This window comes from Lepisosteus oculatus, chromosome 4 (genome assembly GCF_040954835.1).
Source record: "Lepisosteus oculatus isolate fLepOcu1 chromosome 4, fLepOcu1.hap2, whole genome shotgun sequence".
In the NCBI taxonomy this organism is placed as follows: domain Eukaryota; kingdom Metazoa; phylum Chordata; class Actinopteri; order Semionotiformes; family Lepisosteidae; genus Lepisosteus; species Lepisosteus oculatus.
In genome coordinates, this window is record NC_090699.1 from 3,374,654 (window position 1) to 3,396,500 (window position 21,847).

The 21,847-nt window shown below is 50.2% G+C and overlaps 2 protein-coding genes across 2 annotated transcripts in view; one reads left to right on the top strand and one right to left on the bottom strand.

The window, feature by feature from the left end:
• LOC138238041 (E3 ubiquitin-protein ligase TRIM39-like) overlaps nucleotides 1–21,847 on the top strand; it is a 373,132-nt gene that overhangs the window by 216,829 nt on the left and 134,456 nt on the right. The gene's annotated exons all lie outside the window — the stretch shown is intronic.
• On the bottom strand, nucleotides 1,364–10,722 carry LOC138238049 (E3 ubiquitin-protein ligase TRIM39-like). Its single transcript, XM_069187862.1, has 6 exons — nucleotides 10,062–10,722; nucleotides 7,114–7,209; nucleotides 6,735–6,968; nucleotides 5,972–6,131; nucleotides 5,591–5,650; nucleotides 1,364–2,201 (listed from the first exon to the last, which is right to left on the bottom strand). The coding sequence occupies exons 1-6, from the start codon at nucleotides 10,632–10,634 to the stop codon at nucleotides 1,654–1,656; spliced, it is 1,671 nt and encodes a 556-aa protein (XP_069043963.1). The 5' UTR covers nucleotides 10,635–10,722; the 3' UTR covers nucleotides 1,364–1,653.

Here is a 21,847-nt window from a genome sequence, read left to right on the forward strand (position 1 = left end):
GCGTCACGAAGCGAACAAAGTGAAATATTTCAGATGCGGTCGGAGAGGGCGGTACTGAGAGTCCTGAACTGGACGTTTCTCAGGTTGTTCTGAGAGTCTGGACACGGCTGGGATTAAAACAAAAGTTGAACAAGTAACGAATTGTAGCGCGTTTTGTTCCAATACAGAGGAACTAAAATGAGCGAAATGAAATATATTGTAACGCCCTCGCCTGGTGGTGAGGAGGAAGCGCCCCTAGGCGCTCGTAGTACCGCTGGGCATGCTGGGAGTGGTAGCCGGGGAGAGTCTGAGGGTCAGCACGATGACCAGCGGCTGACCCTACCTGTGTAAATAATGTCCTAGTGATTCTAGTGCCCTGTGTAGTCCTGTAAAAGTGTAGTGTGTTGTTAGGTAATTACCACCCTAACTATGTGTACGTGTTCCGTCAGTCTCCTCATGTGTGTGTAGATCCTGTGTTTGGTTTTGTGTGGTTGTAAACGAATAAAGCTAATGCTTGTTTGTTAATCGCGTCTCCACTCGTCCTTGTTCTATAAAGAACCTGCAAACGCTACAAATGTATTTTTCTGTACATGCCAAAGTTTAAAAAAGAATCCTTCAGATAATGATGTTGAATACACAAACTGCTTAAGCAGTGCAGTCTCTCGTGTTTCAGGTTAGTTTATATATATTAAACACAGCTGAACACAACACCAGGAATGAGTTTAACTTCACTTCTTACTAGAACAGCAGGTCTGTCGCCATCTTCTAACCCGCCTGCTCTAGGGAGCGTCTCACAATTACCACACTAACCAGCGCTCAAGGGAGTGTGTTAAAACTACCTCTCACAACACAGTCCCTCTGTGGACAGAGAATCGTCCACATGAAATGTCCAAACGGCAGGACGAAAGACAAGACTGACACGGAGCCCAGGTTTCTGTCCGTGAAGAAAAAAACTCGCGGGTACCAACAAACTTTTGGGCTTCATATGAAGGAAAGCGGAGCTTTCACTGGCCAATTACCAAACTTCATTGGGAAATAAAATAAAGAAAAGACTAGAAAGAAGCATCCACTTTTCCCTGGATCACGATCAGAGATCAAATAAAACGTCTCTCACAAACCACCACAGCAAAAATAAACCCCAAACGAACATAAAATACAGAATATAGTCATGTATCCCTGTATTAAAGGGAGCCGGGTATTAGACTGGCTGGAGCTGCTCACAGACACAGCGCTGGTGATAAACTACAACTCCCATAACCACCCTGAGCCACTTCCTGTCTGCATCACAGTCTCTATTCCGCCTGGCTGTGGTGACGTCACCGGATCCCTCCCCGTTCTGGCAGCTTCACGATCACCGGCGCGCGCAGGAGAGACTCACACGGCATTTCATTTTTAAAAGTTTATTTTCTCAAAAATTAGAAAAAAAACAGCAGGGTTTCCAGAGATATTTACAAGTCAGCAGTACAGCAGGCTGGTAACGCGTTATCTCGCTCTCTCTCGTTATGTTATTTTCCCCGTTTAAATGTGTTACAGTAAATAAAAAAATTAAACAGAACACAACATCATCATTTCTACAATTCCTACTATATTTCTGACCTCACCTCACTGCCCGTCAGTAAACCCGTCTCCCAGTGTGAGCAGTGGACAGAGAGCTGGGAGAGAGTCAGCCTGTGTTCATGAGTCAGTGACGGGTTTAATCTCCACACTGACAGCAGGCAGCAGCTCAAGGGCTTTATACTGATCCCAGGTCCAGAAGACAGGATAGATCTTCTCCCCCTGAGGGAAGACCATGTCAGTGAAAGTGTAGAGATGAGCTCTGGACTCCACTGTGTAAAAGGAAGCCTTCCTCTCCTCAATATCCACACACACCCCCAGCTTCCTGGGCCGCAGACTGAGGGGGAGACGGGTCCGAGGGGCAGTGAGAGCAGAGAAAACACCAGGGTCAGAGTACAGACACCAGTAACCCTGCTGGGGAGAGAAGCTGAACCTCCCTTTCCTCTCTGCAGACTCTCTGGTCACTCCTATTCTCCAGTATCGATTCACCTCCACCTCCCAGTAGTGTCTCCCTGAGGTGAAGGCCTCCCTGCTCACGACACATTCCCAGTAATCAAATCTGTGAGGATTGTCAGAGAGACTCTTCCTCTGTCCCCATCTCACTCTCTTCCCATCCTCAGACAGGCTGAGCCCACAGTGAGCTGTATCAGGGTCCAGAGTCACAGCAGCTGGGGAATAAAACACAAACATCACAACAGGCTCCTGCCGATCACAGTCCAACTCAACTCCATCAGACTGTGAAATGTCTTTGTCCCCAAACACACCGAGAGAGAAACACCAGTCAATTACTAATGACTGCTCTTCCCTTCCAGAGAAACGACATCTTCTTCACTGTTTCACTAGTGTTACACATGGGAGTGATCCCAATATCATCTAAATACAAACATTAAACACTTGTTTTCACAGCGATTAAACTTTATTTTTTAAACGACATTATTAATAAACACAGGACCGACCGGACTGCAGGAGAAACTACAGCCCGACCACTCGCTTTCAAACACTTCACAACCCACCACAACGACCTGTATACTGTAAGAAACTGGACAGCCTGTCTGTTAAACCGGTTTATTTCAAATCCCAGTTCAGCAGCTCGTTCATCTTCTCTGAGACCATTTTCCTGACGACGCAGAATAAAAAAGTGCTGAATTCAAAGACTGTATAGTGCTCGTTTTTACAGAAAACAAATATAATGAAAAAAGCAAAACCTTGCTTAAATATAATAAAGCTTATAACACCCCAATACACACTCACTCTGGTGGGACAAGTGAAATAATATTGACACTCCAGTGTCATTCTTAGTGAAACACACCACTGGGTCTCTTAATGATCAGGACCATGTGAGAACACCAGCTGGGCTGAAGAGAAAGACCCCAAAGTTATTACCCCAGGCCAGTTAGAGAGCGCTACAGCCCCAGTAAATACCCCTCTTAAACTAACCATGAGCACCTGACTCTGACATGTCTGAGCTGCTCTGAGGAAAACAGGCTGTACTGTGACCCCAAGCTTCTCTCTGTCTGTGTGTCTGTGTCTCATGGAGAGCAAGCTGGGGTACTGTATGTGAAAAGATGAATTCCTAATGCAAGAGATTGTTTATGGCATATAAAGAGATCTTGATCTTAAACCTGTGTCATTTTTACCATTTCTGTGACAAGTAGAACTGACATAGCTTTCCAAACATCTGTTCTTCTTGATGTGAAACTGCAGAAACATGTCCTGTACAGAGTGTTTGCTCACTCTTTCAACACTGAACAGAATACATTTACGATGACTTATACCTCCTGTTGGCTTCCTGTTACTGTTACTGTTGGTCCCAGTAAACAGCAAGCCAGCAATGGACAAACTGTGTAACGGGTTGTGTGTCGTCCTGAATTCTTTTTCTTTTTGTCTGTCATTCCCCTATCTCTTCACATTCATCTGCGCAAAATACACAGAAATACTGTTTCTTCCCCCGTCAACTCATACCTCTCCTGCATTTTACTGTGTAATTCCCAATTCAAGTGTATTTGATGTCTGCAAACTGTAGTCTAAAAGCGTTTGAGGTTTTTGTGCTTAAAGATTTAGTGACTGACCAACAATAACCTAAGACATTCTTATTTTGGCAGGATATCAAGAACAAATGATGTTGGGTTTTCCTATCGCTCTGTTTGTTCAGACAGATCAAGTCCTGACTGTTTCTTCCTGCTGACCCATCAGCCTGGTTGACGTGTGAAGAGAAGCAGCCATTTCTCAGACAAGAGAGAGGCCTACAGGCCCCAGAGGAGCCCCTGTACCAGAGTCCCACTGCTGCCGCTCACAAGAGGCTGTGTGTCTGTGAAGCTGCAGGGGAAGAGCACTGTCATCATACCATCATTATTGTGAGACTGGCTCTGCTCCTGAATATTCCAGTTATTCACAAATCCAGGGTCTCAGACTCTGACACATTCTGACAGATGGAGAATGGCAAAGGGCTGTGGCAAGACGGACTTCCCAAGGAATTCTACACCTGCTTCTGGGACACCCCAGTGGCAGACCTGGTGGAGGTGGAAAAAGAGCTCTTCCATCAGCAAAAGCTTGGACACAGGATGAGGGAAGGTGTCATCTCTCAGCACTTCAGGAGGGGGTCAAAAGATGCTCTGCATGGACATCAAGATCGTGTCCAAGCTACTGGCCATTAGACTGAGGACCGCCCTGCCCCACATCACCAACAGTGACCAGACATGTGGGGTGGGAGGGTGATAAGTCAGCTGGAACCTCCAGCTCACCAGAGATGCCATCACCTGGGCCGAGGACCAGAACGTGCCCATGATGGTGGTGAGCCTGGACCAGGAGAAAGTCTTCGACACAGTAAACCTCAGCTATCTATTCAGAGGGCTGGAGCACTTCAGATTCTGAGAAAGTTTTAGCTGCTGGACAGAGATACTGTACTCTGAAGTGGGCAGTAGGGTCAACATGAACAGACATCTTTGGGATTTAATCCCCCAGGAATCTGGAGTAGGACAAGGGTGTCCTCATTGACCTCTTCTCTATGTTCTCATTATAGAGCTGTAGGCAGAGGCACAGGGGAAGTCCTCAAGATCTCCCAGTACACATGACGCTGTTCCTGATTTCAGACAGGGGGTTGCAGAGTGGGCTGCAGGTTAGGGAGCAGTACTGCAGGGCCTCAGACTTGAGGCTAATAAACAGAAAGAGCAAGGGCAAGCTCTTTGGACACTGGAGGGAGAGGAACATGCCGCCAGAAGGTCTCAAGCTTTGCATGGAGCCCCTAATGATACTGGTGGTTTCATTCCAGAGCCTGGACAACAAGAACATAAACTGGACAAAGAGGACCGTCAAGGTCAACGTGTAACTGGGCCTGTGGAAGACTCGCACGCTGACTCTCATGGGGAAAGTGAGGGTGCTGAAGGCAGACACCCTGCTGGCTTTAGCTGACCTGGTCGTGGTGTACCCTCTGTCAGCCAGACTCAGACAAGCGCTGCAAGGGATGGTGGAACAGGTACGAGTACATCACAAGGAACCAGATGTGCCAGACAGTGAGGAAGGGCGAGAGATGTGCCGAATTTCCCTCTGAAACTCCACTGCATCTTCTTCTGCAACCTCTGTCACTAGGGGCTGGACCCCATCAGTCACAATTCTCAGTACTTTGTCAGGCTGTGGTTCTCCCTCCCAATGAAGCATCTGATCCGGTGTCAAACACTAGTCCTAAAGCAGAAAACTGACCGGAGACCTACTAGGAGGTATGAGGCCATGAGACAGTCAGAGCTCTGCACCAACAAAAGGCACTATACAAGGAAGAGAAAGGAGGAACTAGTCACCAGGGAGAGACAGATGATCCTACAGGTCACTGGGGAGGGGCTGAGGATCCCATGGGAGACCTGGGTAAAGACTCAACCCAGAGGACTAGACAACAAGCTGAAGGCCCTCAGCTGGATGACTGTGCACCAGAGCTGGTGACCAGAGAGGTGTCATGCCCTCTGCAGCCAAAGGGCGTTCCTACTCTGTCCTGTCCCCAGTTCCTTGTGCTTTGCTGTCCTTCCGGTGTCTCTCTTTCAGAGGGGAACTGTTGTGAAAACAGACTCACAGTGTAAAAGCTCTGCTCTGGACCAGGGCTCTGGAGTCAGCAGACTGTAGACTTCAGTCACTGGGGAGACACACAGAGAGATGTCTCATCAGGGCTGCAGTAACAGAGTAACAGGAATAACATGTTCTACTGGACTGGGACTTTAGCCCCAATTAAAACGTTCCTGTTAAACTATATACAGCACAATATAACAACATACTTACTGTCATAAAGATTTGTGAGACTGGAGATTTTAAGACATTTCACCTAGAATTTGAATAATTGACTGATAAGCTGCTCTGATAAATACAGTCACTGCACAAAAAAGCCATTGACAATATAAGAGACAAAGAGGAAATATATAAGCTGTCCAGAAAGATATCAGTGTGTTTCTCTACTAACCTGTTGTGGAAATCTTTATTGATTCCTTCTTGCAGAGATCCTCCAGTCGCTCTTTCAGTCCAGAGACAGCTCTCCTCACTGCCTCAGGAGAGAAGTGTGGACGGACAGGGGTGCTGGGTGAGTCTCCAGCTCCAGGAGGGACACAGACAGACTGGAAATCCTGCAGCAGGGAAGAGAAAGAGGAGTTTCCAGTCAAACACAGCACAAATTCCTGGGGAGAAGCCAGGAGTGTAACGAACAGTTCTTTCCGGACCCTATGCGGACGACACAATCCGACGAAGTGGGGGAACACTGGGGAAACGTCATGCAGGAAAACGGGGCTGAAGACAGGGGGGCGTGTCCAAGGTGCGCTGGTGCACGAGGGAGGTGTGGCCGAGGCGAACAATCCAAGAGTAATCCTTAGGGAAAATCCAAAACACACGAGTAAGTCCAAAACCAGGAGATCCATCAGAACAAGAATTAAAAACCACGAAGACCGGGTCGGAACCGGCGGACAGGGACAAGGAACAGGAGTTAAAACCTTAACGGGACCAGGCGCTTCCTGGTCCCGGACTCGCACGATATGGAAATCAGATGCAGAGCCCGGAAGAGCGTCAGCGCCTGGCTTTTAAGGTGGGCAGGGAATGGGAAACAGGTGCAGGGAATGAAGTCTTTAGTGAAAGGGCTGGAGCACCCTTAAGGAGGGGGGACTATAGTCGTGACAAGGAGCAGCTCTGTGTGAGGGACACCCTTCTGTACTGCAGTCACAGAGCAGTGATGTTACCTGGAGGAAATGGATGTGATCCTCTGTGTGTGAGAGCTGGTTCAGCTCAGAGTCTCTCCTTTTCAGCTCAGCGATCTCCTTCTCCAGTCGCTCTAGAAGTCCTTCAGCCTGACTCACTGCAGCCCTCTCTTGAGCTCTGATCAGCTGTGTGACCTCAGAGTGTGTTCTCTCAATGGAGCAGATCAGCTCAGTAAAGATCCTGTCAGTGTCCTGTACTGCTGTGTGTGCAGAGCTCTGAGGGAGGAGACAAACTGTGGATTATTACACAGGAAAACACTCAAACTACATTATGCTGTATGCTCTGTTTCCAAAGGGTACTGTCCAGTGTCCAGCTGTGGAAATGTGTGTCTGTGTGTCCACTCCTCTGGTAAATACCCACTCTGAGTGACTCCACAGCCTGTCTCAGCTCCTGCAGCTTCTTCTCTCTCTCCTGGAGTCTCTGCTGGGTTTGTGTCTGTGTCTCCCCCAGCTGCTTCTGTGGAGAAACAGAGACACTCAGGACATTTCTGCTGTAAGAGAATCACATCACAGAGATACCCCTTAGAGTCACCCTGGGAAATCCACACTCCGTATCTCTGATGTCTTATCCACACGAGATGTGTTTCCTGGTCCTGTCTGACATGCTCCTGTTTCATGTCTAATCTACACCTGCAGCGTGTGCAGCGCAGCAGACACCTGACACCTGGGTCTGCACATCTGTATGTGAGGTGAAATGTAAAAAGAAGATAATTGTGTTTCAAATGATATATAAAACATCATCTAGAGATAGTTCAGGTGGGGAGCTGCATCAGCATGCGTAGGCTGCAAAGGAACAAGCAATAGATTTATTCCATACTGAAAACAAAGAAGAAAGAAAACAAAACGTTTCGGACGTTCTCCTTCTCACACCTGAAGAAGAATAAACCTATTACTTGTTCCTTCATAATCTAGAGATTTCAGATTTCATTCATCTCGATATACACTAGTGTCCTGACTGCTCTCGGCATCTCAAAACAGAGGACTACAGCAGTGCTGATGAGCCTTGTTGCCACTAGTTTCTCTGAGTGGTCAGAGGAGACCCTATGGCTTTACATAAGAAATGAATCCTTGAGCACTGATGTGGTACCAGTGGCTTCACATCTGCTGCTGTTACCCCTGTGTGAGAAAGAGAATCATGGCTCTGGACAGCCTGAACAACTTTCACCCTCTCTACAACTTTCATACCCTTTCATTACCTGTTCATGCAGAAAGTTTACAGTGTGCTGTTAGATTTCAGTTAAATAATCCTCTTTGAACTCCAATATGGTTTCAGAAAACCTCACAGCACAGAAAGTGCCCTGGTCAAAGTCACTAACGATCTTCTAACGGCTTCTGATTCTCGTTCTCTTTCTGTCCTCATTCTTACTGAACTCAGTGCTGCTTTCAACACTGTCAGCCATGACCTCTCACTTTCTTGTCTTGAGACTGTGTTTGGAGTTTCTGACACTGCTCTTCAATGGTTCCAGTCTTACCTCACTGAACACTTTCACTATGTCTCTCTCTGCGACTGTAGCTCTGAAATTGGACTCATTAAGTCTGGTCTTCCTCAGGGGTTGACACTGGGCCCCCTGCCCTTCAGCATGTATGAGTTCTGATGATACTCAAATCTGCAGTACAGTACGTCCATACTAAACTGACACTGAGATGTCTCTGCTCTAATTGCTTCTCTGACATAAACACATGGACGACTCTCAATTTCCTTCATTTAAACTGCTACAAGACAGAAGTCATGTTTCTTGGCACACCAATGCAGTATCCTTATCTGTGGATGACACTGTACTGGAGTCACAGTCAAAATTGAAGAACTTGGGCGTGATATCTGATCCAGGCTTGACATGTGCAACAAATTGTCAAAACATCATTCTTCCACCTCTGAAATACTGCCAGGCTGCGTCCTATGTTATATCTAATTGTTGCTGAAAAGCTGGTCAACTCTTTCATCTTTACTCATATTGACTACAGTAACGCTCCACTCGCTGGGGTATCTAAACCCACACTGAACAAACTTCAGTATGTCCAGAATATGACAGCCAGAATTCTGACCAGGTCTAGTGCAAGTGATCACATTACTCCTGTCCCGAAGTCCCTGCACTGGCTTCCTATCAGGTTTCATGTTGACTTCAAAGTCCTCATGATCCCCTAAAAGTCTCTGCTTGGCTTGACACCTCAGTACCTGTCAGAGTTACTATCATCCTACTCCCCACCTCACAACCTTCACTCTTCTAATTCTGGTCTCCTGTCTGTCCCCCAAGCCAGCACTCTGGGTGACAGGGCTTCTCCTGCTGCAGCCCACAGCTCTGGAATTCTATCCCTGTGGTTATCATAGAGTCACCTTCCCTGAGCTCTTTCAAAACCAGACTCACAATCTTCTGTTTCAGAAGGGTTTTAATTTAACTGGGTCTGTTTCTGCTTCTTTGCTTTTATACTGTTTTCCAAAACCCCCTTCTACCTTCTACCTTTTGTGTTCTGTAAAGTGCGTTGAGAAGCCATTTTAAATCTATCAGATAAAAATAGAGTTTATTATTATAAATAATAATACTTTTGTGCTTAAATTAAAGCAGGACTTCATTAATGAGGGTGCAGTCTGTTCTAGATGTGATGAGTATGCTGTGCATTAATGAGGGTGCAATCTGTTCTAGAGGTTTTGAGTGTGTTGTGCATTAATGAGGGTGCAGTCTGTTCTAGAGGTGTTGAGTGTGCTGTGCATTAATGAGGGTGCAATCTGTTCTAGAGGTGTTGAGTGTGTTGTGCATTAATGAGGGTGCAGTCTGTTCTAGAGGTGTTGAGTATGCTGTGCATTATTGAGGGTGTAGTCTGTTCTAGAGGTGTTGAGTGTGTTGTGCATTAATGAGGGTGCAGTCTGTTCTAGAGGTGTTGAGTGTGTTGTGCATTAATGAGGGTGCAGTCTGTTCTAGAAGTGTTGAGTGTGCTGTTGATTAATGAGGGTGCAGTCTGTTCTAGAGGTGTTGAGTGTGTTGTGCATTAATGAGGGTGCAGTCTGTTCTAGAAGTGTTGAGTGTGCTGTGTGCAGTTGTACAGATTCACTGGTGCTTCATGAGGACAGTAAAGAGGGAAACAGGGAAGGAGAGGAGGAGGAGATAATGAACAACAGACAGAAGAACAGGACACACTTCAGAGACACAGGCAGTGTGGATCACAGATGAGTACATGAGCAGGACTCAGCAGTGGAGATCGATCATTACAGATACAGTAAATACAGTCCAGTGATCACTTAAAGCCCCCAAATATCCTAAATATCCCTTTTATATTTTGTACTAGACACTTTATGAACAGACACAAAGTCCTCACCTGTTTCTCAGTCCTTCCTGATGCAGCTGAGACAGTATCATGGCCTCTGTGTTCATCCATTACACAAAGATAACAAACACACTTCTGGTCAGTACGGCAATAGACCTCCAGCAGTTTGTCATGAGTGGAGCAGATCTTCTCCTGCAGTTGTCCTGTGGCCTCAACCATCTTGTGTCTCTTGAAAGCAGGAGATTCATAGTGAGGCTGGAGATGAGTCTGACAGTAAGAGGCCAGACACACCAGACAGGATTTCACAGCTCCCCTCTTTCTCCCAGTGCAGACATCACACAGCACATCTCCAGGGCCAGCAGGACTGTGAGCAGGAGTCTCCTTCAGTTTCTCCACCACTTCAGCCAGGATGGTGTTTCTGTGAAGATCAGGTCTTGGGGTGAAGGTCTGTCTGCACTGGGGGCAGCTGTAGATCCCAGTCTGATCTTCCTGATCCCAGCAGTTCTTAATACAGCCCATACAGTAACTGTGTCCACAGAGCAGAGTCACTGGATCCTTCAGCAAATCCAGACACACTGAGCAGCTGAACTGGTCCTGAGAAAATGGAAAAGTGCCTTCTGCCATTTTTCTGACAAGTAAAAGCTGCACAGAGAGGAGCAGTAGAGAAGGAGCTGCAGTGAGGCTGTTTCTAGTGAAACGAAACTGATCTCTGAGTTTCACTTCCTGGATCTGCACAGAGCTGAAGGGGTGTGATTATTAGGGGGTGTGGTTGTTATTGGTGTGATTAGGGTTGTCAGGGGGAGTGGTTTAGAACTGCAGTTATGAAACGGCTTTGGTGGTTGTTGTTTGGGGAAGGTATGGGGTTATAGAGAAGTGACTTACTGTGTCATTTTGGACTCAGCCTGACAGAGAGAAGTTTTTTTAATAAACGTCGATGTCAGTAGCTGCTCAGGTGAAGTCAATCCAGTTGTTTGTGTTCCCAATAATCAAAACAATAAAATACTAACTCGCTCACACAGCATGAGAAGATCAGAGCATGATGGTGACAGACAAGAGGAGGCCAGCTGGCCCATCCAGCTGTTTAATCTTTGGGAGTTATTTGGCTCCAGGATCTCCTCCAGCTGTGTTGTGACAGAGGGGTGTCACAGCTCCACATGGTGCAGAGGATTTCACTGTCCGGGTGTGAGCTCTTACTACGAGCAGTCCAGCCTGCTGTGTCTCTCTCTCCAGGCCAGTGAGCCCAGCCTGCTGTCTGGCTCTGCCCTGCAGCGTGTGGGCCAGCAGGGTACGTCCAGGGCTTTGTGCTTCACCTGCGCAGTGACCCCCTGTGAGCCGCACAGACCTGCGGAGCGCTGCAGAGAATCACGAGCCCATCTCTCCCCCGAGAGACGCTGGAGGAGCAGATGGACAGGGCAGTGTCATGTGGGTGTGATTGTGATCTCCATCCACCCAGCGCAACAGCGAGCCCCTGATCTCTGTGTGCAGCAGCTCTCCTTCCTTCCACAGGGACTGACAACACCCCGTGTGTCTGATAATTACTAGAAACTAATTAGTCCGACCATCTCATCTCATGTTACTCTAAGGGGTTGTGGAACCTGTTTCACACTCCCACCACTGTTTGTGTAAAGCAGTACTCCAGTGCTGTGATGGAAACCCACTTTCTTGTCAACACCTCTGAGAAGTTAATCAGTCTGGATACAGTAAGTCCCTCCTGTATCTCCTGCAGCTGAGATTCACTGGTGTTCAGTGTGACGTTTTCAGGGTCGTCTGGTCACCACCAACTGGAATCTCAGGGCTGTACTCCTGAGAAAAGCCAGGATTTTGTCCTCAAGTCTTTAACAACAAAGGCATCCTAAAACACAAGCAAGTTCCCTCTTTTAGGAAGAGAACCACAAGCAAATGGAATCCTTAATACAAACACCTGTCACGCTCGTAAGCCCCTCCTCTTAAGGAGGCTCCAGCCCTTCCTAGTTTAGTGTTGATCTCCTGCACCTGCCTCCGGTTCCTGCCCCCCCTGCTATACAAGCCAGGCGTTCCTGCCAGTCTGGGCTCAGCTGTGGAAGATGGACACCCGGAAGTCCAGGAGCAACTCAGCGGCACAGGCTTCATCACGGTGTCCTGATCTTCTGGGTCCGGGATGAGGGAGCGTCTGGCCCCGTGACCCCCTTTAATTCCCCCGACCCTCCGCCAGATCCCGCTCCGGCTTGTAACTCTGTTCGTCTGTCAGGATGGATCACCCGGTCTTGGACAATTGCTACACTCATGGATTGACCTCGGACTCCCTTGGACAGTTTGCCTCGGACACACCTCCCCCGAACACCCCTGTTTCCCTCCAGCCCCGGCTGTGGAGCATCTTCAGGTGTGAGAGAGACAGGGCGGTCAGCAAAGGTAATGGTCTTTTTATCTGTGCTGCCTGCAGTTTGTCTTTGAGGACAACATGAAGGAAGTTAAGGAATTTCTACAGGTAACAGCTCCTCTTCCTTTTATCAGCTGTGAACTTCACACCTGAAGGAGGCGCAGGGCCTGAGCCGCAGAGCCATATAATAATGTAGCGTTTTCGGGGTTCAGGGGGGTCTGCGCCCTCGCCACCACCACCGCTAACGGTCTTTTTCTTAACTTTCTGCATAAACGGTAACAGAAGAAATACAATCCAAACCAGAGAGCATCTAACATCTCGAGATAAAAAGAACGGGTACACATGACGAAATCAATTCAGAATGATTCAAACGAGTTGAAATGAAATTAAATAGAGATGACGTCCGCACCGCTTAATCATGTGACGCTCAGGGCTGCTGCAGTAGAGCCTGAGAGCGATAACTTTGAGAGAATCAGGTTGGCGGCGGCAGCGGTGGCGATGCGACCGTATAATCTATCATTTCAGAGCAGCAGAGCACTAGGCACAAGCACTCGTGTTGTTCATCTTGACAGAATATTCCATTCATTTCAAGGTATTTTTATACAGTGCCTTACACAACAAGGTTGCCCCCAGGTGCTTAACATAGCAAGTGACCCTCAAGTTGTGAATACAGAACAGAAAAGACCAGGAGACAACGGAGGAGAGGAACCACAAACCCCTCAGTAAGGAGAGAAAAAATCCTCTGGGGGTCCAAGGTCAACTGGCTGCCCAACCCCTCTGGGCATGCTAACATTATAGAATTCAAAAAGAAAGAAATGAATGAGGGTATTAATCCAGCCATCATGTCTTCTGTGTGTCAGTACTCCATGCAGATCTCTGTGGACCAGTAAATCCTCCTAAACGACAGCTATATCCACGATGTCCCTCTTGGACCCATGGCAGTGATGCAGCATCCAGCTCAGATGGTGCCCAGCCTGGGTGCCATCCAGACGTGGGGAGGAGAATAGGATAGTCTGGTCAGAACAGATGTATCTGCCTGGTGGGCCAACACAGAGACACACAATGGCCTGTACAGCAGCACCAGCAGCCATGGCTGCAGCAGGCTATGATGTCAGCTGTGAGTAGACTAGGCTGCAGTCATGGGTCTTCAGTCTGGATCTGAGGACAGATTGACCCGCAGGTACAGGCTATGATGTCAGCTGTGAGTAGACTAGGCTGCAGTCATGGGTCTTCAGTCTGGATCTGAGGACAGATTGACTCGCAGGTACAGGCTATGATGTCAGCTGTGAGTAGACTAGGCTGCAGTAGTAGGTCTTCAGTCTGGATCTGAGGACAGATTGACTCGTAGGTACAGGCTATGATGTCAGCTGTGAGTAGACTAGGCTGCAGTCATGGGTCTTCAGTCTGGATCTGAGGACAGATTGACTCGTAGGTACAGGCGATGATGTCAGCTGTGAGTAGACTAGGCTGCAGTAGTAGGTCTTCAGTCTGGATCTGAGGACAGATTGACTCGCAGGTACAGGCTATGATGTCAGCTGTGAGTAGACTAGGCTGCAGTCATGGGTCTTCAGTCTGGATCTGAGGACAGATTGACTCGTAGGTACAGGCTATGATGTCAGCTGTGAGTAGACTAGGCTGCAGTAGTAGATCTTCAGTCTGGATCTGAGGACTGAGATTGACTCGCAGGTACAGGCTATGATGTCAGCTGTGAGTAGACTAGGCTGCAGTAGTAGGTCTTCAGTCTGGATCTGAGGACAGATTGACTCGTAGGTACAGGCTATGATGTCAGCTGTGAGTAGACTAGGCTGCAGTCATGGGTCTTCAGTCTGGATCTGAGGACAGATTGACTCGTAGGTACAGGCTATGATGTCAGCTGTGAGTAGACTAGGCTGCAGTCATGGGTCTTCAGTCTGGATCTGAGGACAGATTGACTCGTAGGTACAGGCTATGATGTCAGCTGTGAGTAGACTTGGCTGCAGTAGTAGGTCTTCAGTCTGGATCTGAGGACAGATTGACTCGTAGGTACAGGCTATGATGTCAGCTGTGAGTAGACTAGGCTGCAGTCATGGGTCTTCAGTCTGGATCTGAGGACAGATTGACTCGCAGGTACAGGCTATGATGTCAGCTGTGAGTAGACTAGGCTGCAGTAGTAGGTCTTCAGTCTGGATCTGAAGACAGATTGACTCGTAGGTACAGGCTATGATGTCAGCTGTGAGTAGACTAGACTGCAGTCATGGGTCTTCAGTCTGGATCTGAGGACAGATTGACCCGCAGGTACAGGCGATGGACGCTGCGCATGGGGCCGCCCGGAGATCATCCGCCGAGCTGTCGCCGAGCGATTTCGTTCAGCTGCGTTTGTCTTCCGGCCGGTTTAATAACCCGCTGTTCTTGCCCAGACGGCGACCCGGGGAATTGAAACGCCGCTGATACTTCCAACCACACCTCGGCCCCCTTACAGAGCCGCACAGGGGTCCTCACAGACGACACCCCCCGACGGGCAGGCACGGCAGCGGAAGAGGCAGAAGCCCGAGTCCAGCGAGACCGCGTCTCAGAGCGCGTCTCCCCCACCACACCCCCGGCCCGCCTGGTCCTCCAGCACGGTTCCCCCTCCCTCCCCGCTCAGTGCCGGTCCTCGGTGTGAGCCGCTCTGTCGCGCTACGCCTAGTTCCTCGTCCCAGCGGCCGTGGGAGGGGTGAATCGCGCAGGCGGCCGAGATAGATAGATAGAGGAGACTTTATTGATCCCGTAGGGACATTGATGTGTTACAGCAGGCCAGCCCAAGACAAGCAAAAACAGACATCGGAGTAGTTATAAAACAAGACAACAAAATAAATAAAAATGAATAAATACATAGGTGTGTGCAAAATGTGCTGATCATAGTCACTGTAAAAACAATAACATATGTGCAAAATGTGCATAGGTTTATACAGACTGATTGTCCAAAAAGTCCAATGGAGCACCATTCTGTCCATAGATGAGCAGATGAAGGGCTGACAGTCCTCGCCTAGGGCAGCGTTATACACCCTGACAGCCGCCGGGAGGAGAGACCTGCGGAAACGTTCCCTTGAACACCGCAGCTGGAGCAGTCTGGTGCTAAAGGTGCTCCGTTGCCCAGTAACAGTCCCATGATGCGGAGGAGAGGCGTCGTTCATGATGGCTGTGAGCTTGGTAAGCATTCTCCTCTCGGCCACCAGCTCCATAAGTACATACGAGTACAGCCAGCAGGGCTACCGTGCTGCCGAGGAGCGGGGGAAAACCCTTATTGGTTTAGGATAAGGATGGACTGCGCTCTGCAACGTGATTGATTTTTTTGTTGTGACTTTATATTTTGTATATTAATAAAAAAAATGCCTTATTCCTCTCTGCTGCTTTGTGGTTACGGACTCTTGGTTCTCTCCTTCGACCACGGCTTCAGGATCACGGCTTGGCTTCGGTTCCTCTCTCCCTGGTATGGGGGGTCACTGGCTTCCCCTGTGGACGTGGGCTTGTTTGGCGGTGCAGATCTCCTGCAGGGTCACTCCTCCGGCTCCCGCGAGTGGGTTCGTTGGCCGGATCTCTGACGGGCGGTTCGGAACGGTGACGGCAGGAGGTCTTGATCCCTGTTGTACAGGAGGGTCACTGAGCGGGGAAAAGCGCACCTTGTCGACGGTCCTCTGTGTTTCGCCAGGTCGTGTGCGCGGCCTGGTGGACACTGGCTGTGGCAACAGGGGGCTGAGCCGACACGCAGTGAGTCGGGTCGCTCAGAGGATCGGGAGACGAGCTTGTCAGACGCTGCAGCTTTTTTCTTTAACAAAAATCCCTCAGAGGCGCTCGTTCAAATTCTGTGCCGTGAAGCGGGGCGAGTGGAAATGTTTCACGCTGTTTGTTCTACTGCGGGAAGGTCATGGCTCATCTTTTTAAACAGTCGAGCTGTTGTCATCGATCCGCGGATCTTCGCAGTCACGGCCATGCCGCGGATCGCCACGGCAGCGCCGCGCGCGCCGGCGTTAAAGCCCGTCAAACGTGTTTCGGTCCCGCATGTTGCGGCACGGAGGCAGACGTTCAGAACCGCCCTGTGCGCGAGGTCTCGGGTCGAGGCGCGTTCAGAAGGCGGCGGCGGGTGTCGGTCGCTGTGAGAAATGGGGGGTTTATAACCTCGCAAGTCATCACGCGTCGTAAAGAGAAGCTGTGCCGGCGGTGTAACGCCCTCATCGACATCCCTGACACGCACCTGTGCGATAGGCCGCCTGTGGAGACCCCCACAATCTCACGCACGGACGCGCAGGAAACGGGGACGCGCACCCCGGACGACGCTCCCGCCCGTGTCGAAGAAAACTCGTCTCTCGATCGGGGGAGGTGGGGTCAGGAGGCGGGACCCGGTGCGGGGCTCACCCCGGTGGAGTCTGGGCGGGAGACCGACTGGGTCCCAAAACAGTGTGGGGCCAAGAGCGATCGGAGCAGCCGGGCTCTGAAACGAGGGCGAGGAGTCGGCAGCCAAAAGGTAATCCAGCCGATAGAAGAGACGAGTAACTGGTTTCAGAGCTCAGGGAGAGAGAGAGGGGGGGTGAACAGGGTGCGGGGGCCGTTCAGCGTGACTGGAGCTCGTGGGCATGGCGGATCGCTTGCGTGCTCGCGGGCGGGTCGTGACGGGGGGGGCACTCGAGTCCTTGATCCGTGCGCGCGGGGAAGACGCCATCAGAAGGATCGGAGAGCAGCCTCTCGCACAGATCTGTGGGTAACCTCTCCCCCGCGGAGGGAAAGGCGCTGGGTTTCACACAGATCTCCACATTCGGAGTTGTGTTTCTCTCTCTACACAACGCTTCGCTGTGACTGACCACGTTCTTCTTCAGAAGCGATTTTACCTTGTTTACAGAGACAAGGGAGTAAACAGGAAGTGTGAAATGAGCTAGGGGCTCTGCGATTGTGGCACTAATGTCAAAGTCAAGTAACGCGCTTGAATTGTCCGTTGACACTGCTGCTGAGCAGGACAGGCAGATGAGCGAACAGTCACTGCAGTACAGACTGAAGAGAGGTGGATGTTCACACTCTTCCTCACCCCTCACGCTCACGACAAACGAGGCTGGGAGTGTTGTGGCGAAACGTGTTTCGAGGATTTTGCGTGTACATTTATTCTTCAGCAGATCTCCTGTACCGGCTACACAGGCTTCAGCAGATCTCCTGTACCAGCTACACGGGCTTCAGCAGATCCCCTGTACTGGCGACACGGGCTTCAGCGGATCACCTGTACCGGCTACACAGGGTTCAGCAGATCACCTGTCCTGGCTCCCCAGACACACAGCTGTCACTGTATTTGGCATACCACACTCCTGGGACACCCTGGACACATCGCAGCTCTGTGAATGTCTCCGCTGCCGCCTCAGGTCGGTCCCCCCACCGCTGGGGACTCGAACCCGGGCTCCGGTGTCGCTCCACAGGGACCCAGCCAGCTGAGCTAAAAGGCAGATCTCCCCTTGACGAGGGGTCGACCTGCGAGTGTTTGGATGAAAAGGCAGCCTGCGCCACCTGCCAACGCGCTGAAGACGCGGCGGGGAAGCCACACGGTCTCGTGCGCGAGCGCTGCTCTTGTGCCGGTGAAAGTAACTTCCCTGCTGCTCTCGTTCCCGAGATATAACGTCTAACGATTGACGTCTGACCTGGCACTGACGAGTGAGACCGGTCCGGTTCCCCTATGAGGTTGTGGGGGGGCTGAGTGACGTCACGACCCCGAAACGACAAGGCGCTACATCTGGGGAACGACAGCAGCGCCGACGCCACCTTCAACGGCACACGAGCGCAGCGCTGTCGAAGGAGGGGGGGGGGTTTCTTCGTTTGTGCTGTCTGCAGGGGGGTGGGGGGGGCAGCTTCCCGGCGCTCGAACCCGACCGTGTCGACTGTGGCGGGTAAGGCCTGCGCGAGGCGTGTCCCAGCGCTCGGGTGACCCCGTTTCGATCAGGGGATGATGCCCTGTGCCCTCCTGGTCCGGCGCTGAGGGGGAAAGCGAGCAGTGTCCCCCCCCCCCCCCCCGTGCTCCCCGCGGTGCTCCGGCAGGGGCTCGTCTCCCAGACGCTTCCCGGCTGTGTCCGCCAGGGGAGAGCTCTCCGCTCCGGAAGTCGGGCTGAAGAGGCTGCTTGGGGATTGGCCCGCCCGTGAACAGAGAGAGACAGGAAGACACACGGTGTCGTGTTCACAGGCGAAGGGGGTTTGAGGGAACGCTCCTGCTGACTGCCATTTTGGCCTGCACCTACACTAACGCACACACACACAGGGACGGGTTAGAGTGCTACACACACACACACACACACACAGGGTTAGAGAGAGAGGGGGGTACGGAGAGAGAGACCGTCATGCTTTCAGATGAAATGACACCTGTTCGTTTCGATCCGTCTTTATTTTGAGAGCGATGGTGTTTTAAACTGATCGATGCCCACCAGCACGCAGTGGGGCTTGTCATGCAAGACCGTGACGAATTCGCCATCCACGCCTTTGAAAGGCACGCAACGCAGAAGCGGCACCTAGACGTCGCCTATGAACTGGTGTTCTATGATTTCTGTGTATAGACACGCCTGGTGATAAACCCGCCCGTCATATTGACAGGATGGGGCGATTTTACACTTCCGCCACCTGATCTGAGACCCAGCACCCTCGCCAGAGGGTCATGCTTGTACATTAGAAACCGGGTATCCCTCCCAACAACCCCCACAGCCCGTCTCATGGGGTGGTCTTTTCCAGAGCCCGGGAGGGGACCATCGGAAGGAAAAAAAAGTTAAATATCAAGGGAACGATTTACACTGCGTGCGCACGAAAAGGCTAAATCGTTCCCTCGTTTTCCTTCAAAATAACGTTTTCTAACTCTGCCCTTTGCAAGGACAGGTGCTGCTCTAGCAGTGAAAGAGAGCTGCAGTCCTCACTAGGAAGTTCAAGAGTACAGGAGCTACAGTGCCCTAATAACTCCTCCCCAAACCAGAATAAAACTTCATCAGTTCATCTCTCTCCATTCTCCCAATCTACAGCAGTGTCAGACAGTTCGGCTTTATTGCACTGATATAAAGACACAGTAACGTGTTTGATAGTGTTTGATAGCGTTGTTGTTAGGAGCCGGGGATCATGCTGGCCTGTTAGACACTTTCTGTGTGCGTGCGACTTCAGTCACACAAAGAAAACGAAGAGGAAGAGGAAACGTTATTTCGTGCGCCCGAATTGTAAATCGTTCCCTCGATATCGCTTCCCCCCCCCCACTGATGGCCCCTCCCCGGGCTCTGACGTGTCTGAAACCTACGCCAGTGAGCTTGGTTTTGTCCACAGCGCGCTTCGTTTCAAGCGCAAGCTGCTCGATGCCGCCGGCGTACCCTTGAGGGGGGGGGCGGTGCCGGTCCCTGCAGCCTCCGGTCTCTTCGCCGACGCGCAGAAGACTCTTCATCTCGGTCTACCGTGTGTAGGGTGTGCGGGTAGTGTAGTTCTACCAGGCCCACTGCCCAGCTCCCGTCCAGGCCAGTCGCCCTTCCTGAATACCCCGAGAAGCACGCGCTGGTGTTCTTTGGAAACATCTTTGAGGATGAATCACCCGCCAGCGTAACACAGAAGCCGTTGCGGTTCATTGTGGAATCCTTAATACAAACACCTGTCACGCTCGTAAACCCCTACTCTTAAGGAGGCTCCAGCCCTTCCTAGTTTAGTGTTGATCTCCTGCACCTGCCTCCAGTTCCTGCCCCCACTGACTGGACACTCCAGTACATTGACACAGCACAGAGAGAAAGGGGTTAATACAGACACACTGACTGGACACTCCAGTACATTAACACTGCACTGAGAGAGAGAGGGGTTCATACAGACACACTGACTGGACACTCCAGTACATTAACGCTGCCCTGAGAGGTTGGGGTACCTGTGGAAGAAGGTCATGAGGGACAGGAAGGAGAGCTCTCCAAGGCCGCCGGAGACACTGGTGAACACCACCCCTGAGAAGCGTGTTGGGGTAGAAACCAGAGAGAGAACCATGATCAGTGGCAACAGCACCCCCAGGTGTCACAGGCCCAGAGGGGGGACCCTCAGCACCTGTAGCTTTCATCAAGACCACGACAGCTACCCTGGACAACGGCCACTGGAGCCCAACCCGTATCTACACTGCTACAACATCCAGCGCTACATCATGCAGGCCAGCAGCCACGTCACCCTGCAGCTCCCAGCTGGCAGCCCACTGGAGCCCAGCAGTGTGAGCCTGTCAGTACCTGGAGGGGAGACTCCTGGGACAAACTAAGGCTGCTGCTGGAAGAGGTGTGAGTGGGGCCAGCAGGGGGCGCTCACCCTGTGGCTCATGTGGGTCGTAATGCCCCAGTATGTTGTTTAAATAAAAGCTGCTGCAATTTTCACAAATCGCGATCTCTTAAACGCGTGTGATTTGAAGGCTCTGTGTCATTTTCGCAAAGTTATTGACATCTGAAAAATCGTGGTCTCAAAAATAGGCATTTTAATAAGCGAAGGTTATGAAAACCGGAGAAAACAAATGACTCTGAACTACAGTATAGCAGGGTTTCCTGTCTCCTTTTACAGATGGACGATAACATACCAGATTCACACTCACCTTTTTCTATACATACATTGTCATTGATCTCTGCAGTACTAAACACATCACACTGAATTAAACCTACAAGGTTCAGAAATATGTTTCTTGTCTTCTTCCACAGCTCGACAATAACACAACAGATTTACACTCACCTGATTTAAAACAAACGGGATGTTTACAGTGTTAATTACAGTCCAGATTCACGGCGAATTTTTACACACCGATATTTTACACATTAGACCGACACAGCTTTGTGGATCTCTGTCTCTTGTGGTTTTATTGAATGTGGCGCTATTACACAGGCAATGCACTGGGATAGGGGGGTGCTGTTCACGAGCCAAGAGCATTTAAACACCCACACTGCTGCAGCTAAGTGTTTTACACACCGGGGTTTGTGCGGCAATAACCCAGAGAACGATCTTGGGTAGCGCACACACAGCTCCTCATTACAGAGCTCCTGCAGCCTTTCTTCAGTGTCAGCCAGCACTCAGGGAAGAGACTTTTACAACCCTTTCGACAAGGGTGAAACACACACAAGGGCAGTAAAGTGTATGACATGACATGGACAGATCTGAATGACATTTTAGGCTACCGAAAAAAGTAAATAATTAAATAGCCCATTTGTTTTTTGCCAAACATTCTTGCGATCGATTGACTCGTAAGCACTCCGCGATCGACTGATTGGGCACCCTGGTTTATATAAATTAAACAAGGTTGAACACAACACCAGGAATGCGTTTAACTTCACTTTTTACATGAACAGTTATTTAGCAGCTCAGCCATCTACTAACTCTCCTGCTCTAGGGAGTGTCTCACAATTACCACACTAATCAGCGCACAAGGGAGTGTGTTAAAACTAGATAGATAGATAATACTTTATTAATCCCGTTGGGAAATTCATGTGTTACAGCTGTCCAGCTGAAGACAAGCAAAACAGACATC

Bases quoted from the DNA above. Each gene is read 5' to 3' on its own strand.
- LOC138238049 (XM_069187862.1), bottom strand. From the start codon at position 10,634: ATGGCAGAAGGCACTTTTCCATTTTCTCAGGACCAGTTCAGCTGCTCA. The intron at 6,132-6,734 runs GTAACATCACTG...TCCCTGCTGCAG, and splicing joins ATCACATCCATTTCCTCCAG to GATTTCCAGTCTGTCTGTGT. The intron at 2,202-5,590 runs GTGAGTCTGTTT...TTTATTCCCCAG, and splicing joins CAGAGCAGAGCTTTTACACT to CTGCTGTGACTCTGGACCCT.